Source organism: Puma concolor, chromosome D2, assembly GCF_028749965.1.
Source record: "Puma concolor isolate L17-30 chromosome D2, mPumCon1.1.hap2, whole genome shotgun sequence".
In the NCBI taxonomy this organism is placed as follows: Eukaryota; Metazoa; Chordata; class Mammalia; order Carnivora; family Felidae; genus Puma; species Puma concolor.
The window spans coordinates 59,624,625-59,637,814 of record NC_141677.1 but is presented as its reverse complement, the minus strand read 5'-3'; the positions used below and the strand labels follow the sequence as shown (position 1 = coordinate 59,637,814).

Here is a 13,190-nt window from a genome sequence, read left to right as displayed (position 1 = left end):
GCTTAGCATGGGGCTTGAAGTCACAACTCTGAGGTCAAGAGTCGCATGCTGTACTGAGCCAGCCAGGCTCCCCAAGTGGCACTTTAATCGCATTTTTTTGTCACGAGATAAACAGGTGTAGAACTAAGTCTGTTCATTTTTCCTAAGAGCCACAAAGGCACTAAGCCATGAACTATGAGAATATGATTTTTACCCAGCCACACGGACTGACTCAGGCACAAAAACATCCGATGGGAGTAGCGAGTGGCTGGCCGTCACTGCCCCCATTTCTGAGACTTAGCTTGTGAGTCAGGATTGAATACGGCTGCTGGGATGATGGCCAGGGAGGGCTTTTGTTGATCATATCTCTTGTGTTACCTTTTAAGCCAAGCTACATGCTACAGTCAGAAGAACTTCGGGCCTCCCTTCTGGCAAGGTATCCCCCTGAAAAACTCTTCCAAGCAGAACGGAACTTCAATGCCGCTCAAGACTTAGATGTCTCACTTCTGGAAGGTGACCTGGTGGGCGTGATCAAAAAGAAGGACCCCATGGGCAGTCAGAACCGCTGGCTGATTGACAATGGAGGTAAGAGTGTTAGACCTCAGATTACTGTAACTGTAAATGAGGAACAAGTTATTTTTGACCATACCTGAATCTTATCTTGGCCAGAAAAAAATGTGAGAGTATTTGATTAAGGGAGAAAAATAACCTTACAAGTTCTGTCCATCTTGAGAGTGTGTAAGGCCCAAGTCATTACTGAAACAAAACCTTTCTTTGTTTTTGTTTTTGTTTTTACAAATTCCAGAGGGGGCTCCATTACTTACCTTGCAGGATCTCGCCATGTTTTACAGCTCTTCTGGGTGGTGCTTACGGCCCACCGGTTCTGAGCCCTCTCAGCCTGTTCTAAGCGAACCACAAAATAAGCTGTCCTCTTCCAAGCTCTGTAAACGTGTTTTGTGAGTGTGTGAATTTAAACCTGTAGGAAAAGATTTTTTTGTTTGCCTTTTGAGTTTTTTGTTCCATAACAAACAGTTTTATCTCTTGACTAGGGAATGCCTTTAAATATTTTTTTGTGTGTTTAATTTTGAGAGCAAGAGAGACAGAGTGTGAGCAGGGGAGGGGCCGAGAGAGAGGGAGACACAGAATCCGAAGCAGGCTTCAGGCTCCGAGCTGTCAGCACAGAGCCCGACGCAGGGCTCTAACTCACGAACTGTGAGATCGTGACGTGAGCCCAACTCGGACACCCAACCAACTGAGCCACCCAGGCGCCCTGAAAATGGCTTTAAAAATAGGGCGCCTGAGTGGCTCAGTCAGTTAAGCGTCTGACTTCGGCTCAGGTCATGATCTCACAGTTTGTGGGTTCAAGCCCCGTGTCGGGCTCTGTGCTGACAGTTCAGAGACTGGAGCCTGCTTCGGATTCATGTCTCCCTCTCTCTCTGACCCTCCCCTGCTCGCACTCTGTCTCTCTCTCTCTCTCAGAAATAAATAAACATTAAATTAAAAAAATAAATAAATAAATAAAATAAAAATAGCTTATAGTTTGTTTCTAGCAGGGTGGTGGTGGGGCAGGGCTTGTAATAGAATTAAAGGAGAAGTAAAAAGAGTAATACTGATCCATATCCTTTCTCCCCAATTCCACAAATCCAAACGCTCTGAAAAACAAGAATTCATTTGCCAAAATCTTCCCTTATCTGAACTTATTTGATAGCAAAATCCAAACAAAGTGACGTGAGCCTATATATAATCATTACTCATCTCTTTTGATGCGAATAGTCATACATTTTAGAAACATGAATTGGTTTAATTATGAGGTGTTGACCTAGATACTGCTGGAGATGTCATAGACAGTATATGTACTTGAGTCCTTTTCCAAAATTCAAAAAGTCTGAATTCCAAAACATATCTGGCCCTCAACATTTTATTTTTATTTATAAGTTTATTTATTTTGAGAGAGCGAGAAAGGAGGAGGGAGGGGTGGAGAGAGAGGGAGAGAATCCCAAACAGGCTCTGCACTGTCCATGCGGAACCCGACAAGGGGCTCAAACTCGGTAACTGAGAGATCATGACCTGAGCTGAAATCAAGAGTCAGATGTTTAACCAATTGAGCCACCCAGGCACCCCCTAAATAAGCATTTTAATAAGGACTGTGGGCCTATATAATAAACATCTATGTTCACACCACTGGAATGTAAAATTGTGACATTCTCAGTTTGAAAGTATTTTGTGGATTTTCTCTCTTCCATCCACTCCTGCTTTCCCCAAGGAATGGAGATTGGAAGTGGGAAAGGAAGGACAAGGATGGAGGGTGATGGGCCGGTGAAGCAGGTGACGGGTTCATAGAAAGACTCCTGGTCAAGATCCAGGCTGTTCAAGAGGCTGCTCCATCCTTGGGGCTTTTCTCTTCCCCATCCTGATGAGGGGTGGCAGGAAGCCCACAGTATTAGGATCAGTTGTTAGACCCTCTACCCCTCACCATCTGCCCCGGGGACCCCTCCCATCATTCAGCAGATGTAACAAGGGTGGCAGCAGTTTTCTTAGGTACAGAAAACACATTGAAGATGAAGACGGAGATGGCCCTTCCTCGCACAGAGGTGACATTCTCCAGGTCCCTGCCTTGACAGATACTTCTTTCTTAACATAAAAAATGTTTCTGTGGATCAGGGATTTCAATCTTTTATGTTTAAAAGTTTTAGCTGAGGACTTCCTTGCAGTAGGGATTTGTATCTGACTTGGGTTCACCAACTGGGTGCAGTCAGAGGAGACTTAAATTCAGAAATCCGTCCAGAAGGGAGAGTGTTGCATCTTCCTGATTCCGGATTCCTGCTGTGATTGAGGTAGAAGTTCTGCTGGTATGGGCAGGTGTGCAGTAGGGTTTCGGGAGCCAGGCCCAGCCTAGCCCCTGATCCTTTAGACCTTCCAATAATTTTGTAAGCACCTGATCGCTTGTATTAAAACTTTCTTCCCCACGCCCCCGCCCCCAAAATAATAAAAGTTTTAGCCGAGGGCCCTCCCTGTCATCATCTTAGGCAATTTATTAAAGTGAACATGTGCTGTGCCTGTGTTGTGTATATACTAACTCCTATAAACCGCTTCCTACTTGAGACTCTTCTCACAGTATTTCCACCACGTTCCCAAACTAGAAGCGGGATTCAAGTGCTCCAGATGGAAAACAGAGCCGGAGGCCCTTTCTGAGGGGCTCTGTCACTATGAGGATGGTTTTTAAAATCCCTTTTTCTGTACTTGGTGTACCTGAACACATCCTTAGTTAAGTCTCTCCTAGTCTTTGTTTCCATGGTGTAGATATCCTGTTAAATTCTCTTCATATGTTCATTCTCACACACGTGGTGATTTTTAATACTTTCCTCTTGAGTCTTCACGAGGGCTCCTGTCACTCATTGTTATGGGGTTGTAACGAGAACGCGCTGGCAGGCAGCCAGAGTTGCGTCTCCACCCACATCGGACCTGGGATTGAATGTCTCATCTTTTTTGTCCCTAGGCATCTTCTTTTGTCCCTCACACTATTGACCTAGCTTTCTTTTCTTCTTTTAAAGTTTTATTTATTTGAAAGAGATAGCATCTGTGCTGACAGCTCAGAGCCTGGATCCTCCTTCGGATTCTGTCTCTCTCTCTCTCTCTCTCTCTCTCTCTGCCCCTCTCCTTGTACTGTCTCTCTCAAAAACAAATAAAGATTAAAAAAAGCATGTGTGAGAGCGAGCTCTAGTCAGGGAGGGGCAGAGAGAGAGAGAATCCCAAGAGAATCCCAAGCAGGCTCCACGATGGCAGTGTGGAGCCTTATTCGGGCAGGGCTTGATCTCACAAACCGCGAGATCGTGACCTGAGCCGAAACCAAGAATCGGGTGCTTAACCGACTGAGCTACCCAGGCGCCTCTTGACCTAGCTTTTCAACCACAGTTTTTTCTCTGTTGACTCCGCCTGCTATCCCTTCCACTAAAAGCTCTTCATGTTGATTTTTTCCTCCCCGTAGTCACCAAAGGCTTTGTGTACAGCTCCTTCCTGAAGCCCTACAACGCCCGCCGCAGCCACTCCGATGTCTCTGTTGGCAGCCACTCCTCCACCGAGTCGGAGCATAGCAGCTCCTCTCCTAGATTCCCACGGCAGAACAACGGCAGCACCTTGACCGTCAACCCCAGCAGCATGGCTGTGTCCTTTACCTCAGGGTCTTGCCAGAAACAGCCTCAAGATGCATTGAAGGAAGTAGACCAAGAAACTCTCAGTGCATCCTTAAACTTGGGTTGCTCAGACAGCAGTCTTTCCAGGTGCCCTTCAGACCCAGACCCCAGCTCCCAGCCCAGGCCGTGGGACTCTATGGAAGCAGTCAGAGACATTAACCAGCCTGCCCCTGCCCTCAGGAGCCACAGAAACTCCAGGCATCCAGAAATGGTAGGTTACTCCCTACCAGGGCGAAATGGGCAGGGAAAAGACCTCATAAAAGGATGTACAAGAACAACCCAGTCTCTGGAAGACAGAAGTGAAGAGCCAGAAAGCAGTGAGGCAGAAGGCAACCAGGTAAGCGCTCCCAGTCACCATGTGGAACAGGCAGCAGGAAGGCTGGAGGTGTGGGAGCGGGGATGTCCCAGGCACGCCCAGGGCCTGTGCGGGAATCTGGGCTGAGCTCATGGGCGACTCTTAGAAAATCTGCTGTTTATCCCATCTACTTAGGTTTTTATTCAAACAGCTATTTTTTTCTTCCCATAGAATTTAGAAATAACATTCTGGCTCAGGGTCAGTTTTTCCCATTCTTTATATAATGGCCTATTCTTGTCTTATGAATTTGAACATAGCTTTTGTATCTTGAATTTTTTTTATTTTTATTATTATTTTTTTTAAGATGAAATTTATTGTCAAATTGGTTTCCATACAACACGCAGTGCTCATCCCAAAAGATGCCCTCCTCAATACCCATCACCCACCCTTCCCTCCCTCCCACCCCCCATCAACCCTCAGTTTGTTCTCAGTTTTTAAGAGTCCCTTATGCTTTGGCTCTCTCCCTCTCTAACCTTTTTGCATCTTGAATGTCTTAAACCTACATATTTTAAAGTCATTTTCACATTCACAGCTGAGGAATCCCTGTCACCCACTTATGGCTTTTGCTCACTCTTGCAGCAGGGAGTTTCTGTGTGTGTTTTATAACATCTGTCTGTGAGCTCATCTCCATCAGGGTTGCCTTTGTTTGTGAGACTCCGCGGTTACGGAGGTATTTGCTTCTGTCAAGCTTTGGATTCCAGAACCAGTTTTCACACTGGATTCTCAGCCCAGTCTTTCTATTGCCACATTCCTCAGTGCTACAGATGAGCATAGGGCATGCGCATTTCTCTGGCAGTTCTGTTACTACTCACTGCCCAGGACAGACATCTAAGGTCTGGGCTCCCAGTGGACAGTTTCTAGACATGTGGAAGGAGAAAATGGTCCTTTTTCAGATTCTGATTTTGTTTAAAGAGCTCACTTTGAACTTCATCAACTCCTGTCCAGGCCCTAAGACTCCTCAGGTGTGTTTTCATCCTTGTGCCCCTCAGGCCTCTTGGCTTCCCCTTCTGATCACTGAGTATCACCCATCTTCCATATTGACTGACGGTTCCTTCTCCTCTTTAAGGCAACTCTGAAAGAGTAAAAGAATATGGATTTTGGTTTTCCTTGAATCTGCCCTGTTCATAATGGTAGCCACCAGCCTTGGGTAGCCATTTAAGTTTTAGTTAAAATTAAATAAAATTAAAACTTAAGCACCTCATGGGGCACCTGGGTGGCTCAGTCAGTTAAGTGTCTGACTTTGGCTCAGGTCATGATCTCACAGTTCATGAGTTCGAGCCCCACATTGGACTCTGTGCTGATAGCTCAGGACCTGCTTTGGATTTTGTGTCCACCCCCCCCCCCCCCCCCCGCTTATGCTCTCGCTCGCTCTCAAAAATAAATAAATATTTTTTAAAAATCTCTTGAAAAAAAAAAAAATTAAGCACCTCAGTCTTACTGGCCATAATACTTCAAGTGCTTGACAGCCACATGTGGCTAGAGGCTGCCATACTGGATGGTGCAGGAATCGTACAACCCCACCACTGAAGGAAGTTCTGTTGGACAGTATTGCTCCAAGCAGCTTCCCATTTCCTAACTCACTTTCTCTCCCTCCCCAGGTCTATTTTGCTGTCTATACCTTTAAGGCACGGAACCCAAATGAGCTGAGTGTGTCAGCCAATCAGAGACTCAAGATCCTGGAGTTTAAAGATGTTACAGGAAATACAGAGTGGTGGTTAGCCGAAGTTAATGGGAAGAAGGGCTATGTTCCATCCAATTATATCCGCAAAACTGAATACACCTGAGCCATTCTCCCTCCCGCTCAACCTTGCTGCCTTCACTTTCCTTCTGCTGAAGGGTTCTGGTGGCCCCCAAGAGGGCACCTGCTCCTGGGACACAGGCCCTGTCTACATTGCTTAACCATGGCACAGTGGGGCACAAGATGGGTCTTGTTCACCACCACTGGGTTGTGTCAATCTTGATGCTCACTAGACTTTCTAGGATTTGAAATGGACCCTAGGGCTATGAAGGATTCAGTGACCATGAGAAGAGGCAAGTCGTGGGTCAGCCTTTGGGAATGAGAAGCCGCCAGCCGGAAAACCAGTATTGTATGTATGCTGGAAGCTGTGCTACAGCATTAGATGTTGGCGCTGGTTACACCATACTGAGTTTGGGGTGGTCCTGTGCTCCACGAACAAATGACCAGAAATTGACTTGGATGACGAATTCTCCGGGAGCCCTTTTAGACTGTGCTTCTGCATGTGGCAAGGAGTTTGTTGAGATTGTATCAAATCTGGTGTTTCAGAGCTCCAGTGTTCAGCACACACATTCACGCATACACACCCGCCCCTAATTCCTAAAAGTCCCTAAAACACTACCATCTGCAATCTTTTCCTTATTTATTTCAAATACTGCATTTCCAGATTGGCTCTGCAAAATTCTGTTGTTTTCTCTTTTTAAAAAATATTTACGGTCTGTATTTCCCTTCGATCTTTATCTGGAAGGTTCTCTTCCCTTTTAGGTGTATAGCTACCTATACTTTCGAACAGCCACCTCTGCTTTATCGAGTCCGTGTGTGATCTCTCCTAGCCCTTCACCTGCAATCCAATAACTGATAGATTTTCTTAGGAGAACAGGCTCAGAGCTCCAGCAACCCCATGAAAAGGATTCGTTCCACAGGGAGCTGGAAGCAGTCTGGCTTTGTGGAAGACCAGATGCCTTTCTCCTTCTTCCACACCTACTACCCACAGAGGCAGAAAGCATAGCACACGTGTCTTATATGATTTAGGATAAGCAGTCCCAGAGGTAGCTTATCCTAGACTTGGAAATAAGCATTCTCTGTTTCACCACTAACCTCCGTGCTTCAGAGACCGTAGTCTAAGCCAAACAGATTCTAAAGTGCCTGATCGTACCTCCCTTTGGCCTCAGGAAACGATTTGCTAATCCTTACAGAAAGAATCTCCCCCTAAAAGTTCTATTTGAGGAGGGCTCTTATTCTTAAGGTCTGCCTCAGATATGGAGCCTACCTTGAAACAAGAAACTATGAATTCTGTCTTAAGGGAATGAAGAACACCTCCAGCCCCTGCTCGTCCAAGTGCACCTTTGGCCTTAAAATCCTGATGAATTGGGAGACACTTGTGTACCCCTTAGCTCTGTGTGTCTGTGGGTTGGTCTGAAGGCAGCAACGCGAGTCTCTTGTGAATAGTGTTTATATTTAGAGATGTTTATATTTAAGTAGTTATTTTATAAATAAAAGCATTTCTAAGGGCCATGAGTGTGTTTTCTTGATTTCCCTCCATGTTTAGCTTGAGCCTAATCAGATTTCTGAGGGTACCTCTGTGACAATTCAAAATGATGTCTAGATTCTGGAAAATGGGAGGCTAACTGAAGAAATCCAAGTCAAAAACTCATTTTGTCAAATATAATTTCAACGGAATGACTGTACCCTCAAGACCCCCGTGCTGCAGGCAATTGCCTGTTTGTTTTAAGCGTGTTTATCCTAGCAGAATGGAAGAGCTGAAGTCTCTAAACTGGAAGCCCTACGAGGTAAGTGTTTTCCTGATATTACAGAAGTGGAAGCCGGTGCACTAGCGGTTAAGTAACAAGGCTTGGAGTAGCAGCCAGACGGGGCTGGGGACGGGAGGTGGAGGATGATGTGTGGGTGACTGTGAAGCAATTGTCTGATATTGTTTTTTTTTTTTAACGTTTATTTACTTTTGAGACAGAGACAGAGCATGAACAGGGGAGGGTCAGAGAGAGAGAGGGAGACACAGAATCTGAAACAGGCTCCAGGCTCTGAGCTATGAGCACAGAGCCCGACGCGGGGCTCGAACTCACAAGCCGTGAGATAATGACCTGAGCCGAAGTCGGACGCTTAACCAACTGAGCCACCCAGGTGCCCCGATTGTCTGATATTGTTAAGGGATAGAAAACATGATTGAATAGGTAGACTCTGTGGTACAGAAACTTACAGATCAACTAGGCCAACTCATTTTATGAACTAGGAAAATGAGATCTAATGACATTGTGACTTCCCCAAGTCACACATCAAGTTTTTGATGAATCCTGAATTTAAACGAGTTCTCTAGCTGAGTTTTTACACCTTGTTCTGGAGCCAGACTGTCTGGCTTGAGACACCTAAGAGCTGTATGACCCTGGCAACTTACCCAACCCATGCTTCAGCTCCCACCTCTAAAGTAGATGGTAACACTAGCCACCTCATGGGTTGTTGTAAGGATTGAATGAGTTGGAACATGGAGAGTGCTAGAACACTGCCTGATACATAGTGATAAATCGGAGAGCCTTGAGGTTCAAGTCAAGGAATTTAGATTTGATGAGTCTGGTAATAAACTCTTGGAAGTTCTTAAGTAGATTGCCTGTTTTAGGAAAGCTAAATGTTACAAGATGATTGGGAGGGACTACAGATCAAAGGCAAGAAAATCTAATAGGAAAAAAAGTTAACTGCTTCGGATATAAGAATGCTTGAGAGTGGAAAAAAGCATCCTATAAAGAATATGAAATTAAAGAAATGATGGAATCACTGGCAAAGAGGAGGTCATTGGGATGGGGACGGGTTTCTGAAAATGTGTCTTTTGTTTTAAACACTAGATGTCTGCTTGTCTTGCTTCCGCAAGTGTGGCTGTCAGCCCAGTGGCATCACCGTCACTAACCTGGGAGCTGCTGGAAATGCAGGCCCCACGTGATTTGTGCACACATCCAAGTTTGAGAACATCCGTCAAGGCAATTTTTGTAAATGGGCTTTTCTGCCGTCAGAAAAGTAAGAGTTACAGAAACCACGGAAGGAAAGGGTGTCAGATGTTTCAGACACAACAGAAGGAAATGTCATTGAGGAAAATCTCTCAATCCGGTTTGCCTACTTGCTTCCTCTCATGAATTTTCTCCCTTCCCTGTCTGGAAGTAGCTCTTCAGTTGTGCTTTCATCCAAAAGTCCTAGGAGAATGGAGAAGTGGTGGGAATTGCCATCTATAAAGTCTCGATTTCTGGCTTTCCTCTCAAAATTATTGTGGGAACCAAATAAGATGACGTGTGTAAATTTTTGCGCACTGAGCTCTAGGAGCTCAGTAGTACGTGGTTCTAATAAGGATTGAATTTTGTGTCACTCTGTTTTAATTAGTTGTGCAGCTGGGACTCTGTTTATGTGGGTTTTGTTTCAGGGTCAGGAATACAAACAGGCCCTAGAAGGACACAGATGCTTCACTTGCAGAACCTTAGAGCCCGAGGACCAAGAAACTTCAAGATGTATACGCATCATTCTAAATCACCGTACAGGTCAGGATTTTAAACTTCTCTATATATTAATATGTTGTATTGATGAAGATTTTACTCTTATGTCTTTCTTAGGTACAGGAGAACCCTTGCTGTATCTCACTCAGCCCACTGGAACTTTCCATGCGAGTATTACTGAAGATCGATATTAGTATTTTGCATGTATCAAGAAGGGAGTGTTCAACAACAAATTGCAGACCTTGCAAGTTATTCCCTCACCCCACTCAGGGGTGACCCTCCAAGAAAAGGGAGCCAGTGTAGTGTTTTCCCAGAGGTAAGTTCTGGTGGTGTGGTGAGAGGGAGCAAGCATTCTGGTCTGGGCGGCGGCAGGGTGTTCATTCGGGAGACGTTGGGAGCCGGCCGATGCATGGGACTCCACTGCAGATCGGGGGTAGGCGGGGAGAGGTCTGCAGGCCTCAACCATGTCACAAGTCACTGCCTGTGTACCACCATGCTAGTTATCCCCTGAGACACCCAAGAGGAGTCAAGCTCCAAACCTTTCCCATAGCCACTCCTCAGGTCCAGGATCAGGGAAGCTGAGAGAGACTGCTGATGTGTCGCAGCCGCCTCTTACGGAGTCACCATGACTCACTTTAACAAAGGACCTTCCCACAACCTCTCCGCTGAGGTCAAGAAAAGATTACCTCCAAAAATGATGATGCTGAATAAGATGCTGGCAGTTTGCCAGCAGAGGGACAGGTATGAGCACTGAAACCTGTGTTTAGCAGGGCTGAAAAGATGGTGTAGTCGTCTGCAAACTCAAATGGGATTCACTGAAGATCAATGAATTGTCATTAAGCCAACTTCAGTTGGAGAATATTGGCAATTTCATCAGAGCTACTTGGACTTATCGTATTGTATTGGTTTCCTATTGCTGCTATAACAAATTACCACAGTTTGTGGCCTAAAACAACACAAATTTCTTATAATTCCGGAGGTCAGAAGTGCAAAATCAGTCTCACTCACTCAGCTAGACAGTGTCGGTAGGGCCAGTTCCTTCTGGAGGTTCCAAGGGAGAATCTGTTTCCCTGCCTTTTCCAGCTTCTAGAAGCTGCCTGCATTGGCTTATGTTCCCTTTCTCCATCATTAAAGCCAGCAGCATAGCGTCTTCCAATGTCTCTGCCCTGACACTATCTTCATTCTGTGGTCCTCCTGCCTCTCTTCTGGGGATCCTTTTGATTACATTGGGCCCCTCTGGATAAGGTCATCTCAATATCCTTAATCCCATCTGCAAAGTCCCTTTTGATATGTAAGGTAAATAAGTCCTCATGGGTTTTGAGGATTAGGATGTGCACATCTTTAGGGACCATTATTTCTGTATGATCCAATTCAGGCTACCCTGGTGATTCTGCAATAGGGGTCAGCAAACCTTTTCTGTACAAGGCCAGACAGTGAATATTCTAGGCTTTGTAGGCCATACAGTCTGTCACAGCTCCTCAACTCTGCCACTGTAACCCAAGAGTAGGCATAGATAATACAAAAACAAGTGAGCATGGTGGTTCTGATAAATCTTCATTTACAGAAACAGCCAGATTTGGCCCTTGAGCCATACCCCTACTTTAAATCTGGCTAAAACAAAAGGATTTGGGTCAACCATTAACATTGAAGGTAAGTATGCAGGAAAATTAGACCTTTTGATGAGGAAAATGAAAAGCTAGCAAAAGTGTAATTGGTTTATAGATTGGAAATACAGTATCAGCCAGGCAGATATCTATGGGGCTAGGAGGCGTCTCTATGATACCAGAATGTTAAACCTTAACATCACAGTTTTCCTGCATATAGATGCTAACAACAAAAGAGCCAGCAGGCAAGGGTGTTAGCACCAGGTGTTGGGAAAGAAATCTGTGTCTAGAGGTACAACCAGTGGATAACTCAACAATCTCTATAGATGGATTCCAACAAAGTTGTTTCCTAGAGAAGAGTGAGTGGCTGTGGGCTTATGCAGCAAACGTCCCAAAGACTGTTGCTCCAGCAGAACCAATCATTCATAGTGGAAGCCAAGGAGACGGTAGGTGGACCTGAAATCCATGACAGTGATTATCAGGAAGAATAGCCAGAGGCTGTCACAGTGAGGACCAAGGTGACTAACCAATATGGCGACCAAGGCCTTGATTGTTAGAGTTGAAGAAAGGAGCTCTTACATTAGTTCATTGTTTAGGTTCAGTAAGAACAAAACTAGTCCTAAGTAATTTTTCTTTTCTTCCAGAAACTTTGTTTTTCTGTTCATTTTACCTAAAAGGAATTCTGCCTTACACACACCCCTTTTTTTCTTTTTTCTACTTCTTCCCTAACTAGTTGATTTTTACATTGCATAGTTAAATTGTATAGCATAATCTATTTCCTGCCTGTGAAGTAAAAAGGAATGCTATGGAAATGGAATGCTTCTTGCAGCCAATTCTTTTATGCATTTTTATCATCTTTTACTTTAATATCTTTAAATATCATAAAGCCCTTTTTTATTCCAGTATAGTTTACAGTATTATAATAATTTCAAGTGTACATTATAGTGATCCAATAATTCTGTACATTACTCAGTGCTCATCATGATAAGTGTACTCTTTAATCTCCTTCACCTATTTCACCCATCCCCCCACCCCCTTCCCCTTTGGTAACCATCAGTTTATTCTCTATAGTTCAGGGTCTGTTTCTTGTTTTGTATCTTTTTTGCTTTGTTCATTTGTTTCTTAAATACAATGTATGAGTGAAATCATATGGTATTTATCTATCTCTGACTGACTTATTTCACTTAGCTTTCTATCTGTCCATCCATATTGCAAATGGTAAGATTTCATTCTTTTTTTATGGCTGAGTATATTCTAGTGTGTGTGTGTGTGTGTGTGTGTGTGTATCACATCTTCATCAGTCAATGGACACTTGTGCTACTTCTGTAATTTGGCTATTGTAAATAATGTGACAATAAATACAGGGGTGCATATGTTGTGCATATGTCACTTTGAATTAGTGTTTTTGTATTTTTTTGAGTAATACCCAGTAGTGGAATTACTGGATCATATGATAATAATTTTAATTTTTTGAGAAACCTCCATACTGTTTTCCACAGTGGGTGCACCAGTTTGTTGTTTCTTGTGTTTTTTATTTTAGCCATTCTAACAGGTGTGAGGTGGATCTTGTGGTTTTGATTTGCATTTCCCCGATGATTGATACTGAGCATCTTTTCATGTATCTGTTCACCGTATGTATGTCTTCTTTGGAGAAATGTCTATTCATGTCTTCTGCCCATTTTTAATTGGATTATTGGGTTTTCTTGATATTGAGTTGTAGAAGTTCTTTATATATTTTGGATACTAACCCATTATTATATGCAAATATCTTCTCCCATTCAGGAGGTTGTCTCTAATTTTGTTGATTTTTTGGTATGCAGAAGCTTTTTATTTTGGTGT

The 13,190-nt window shown here is 44.0% G+C and overlaps 2 protein-coding genes across 4 annotated transcripts in view; one reads left to right on the top strand and one right to left on the bottom strand.

Annotated features, from left to right (window-relative positions):
- DNMBP (dynamin binding protein) overlaps positions 1–7,772 on the top strand; it is a 112,852-nt gene extending 105,080 nt beyond the window's left edge. For all 3 annotated transcript variants that reach the window (XM_025918095.2, XM_025918096.2, XM_086680604.1), the window contains 3 exons: positions 366–564; positions 3,965–4,506; positions 6,123–7,772. In XM_025918095.2, the coding sequence (XP_025773880.2) occupies positions 366–564; positions 3,965–4,506; positions 6,123–6,308 (927 nt within the window). In that variant the 3' untranslated portion in view covers positions 6,309–7,772. The remainder of the gene's footprint in view (positions 1–365; positions 565–3,964; positions 4,507–6,122) is intronic.
- A 3,510-nt stretch (positions 7,773–11,282) lies between these two features.
- ABCC2 (ATP binding cassette subfamily C member 2) overlaps positions 11,283–13,190 on the bottom strand; it is a 72,537-nt gene continuing 70,629 nt past the window's right edge. Inside the window, exon 33 of the mRNA XM_086680605.1 lies at positions 11,283–11,807. The gene's annotated coding sequence lies outside the window, so the exon portion shown is untranslated. The remainder of the gene's footprint in view (positions 11,808–13,190) is intronic.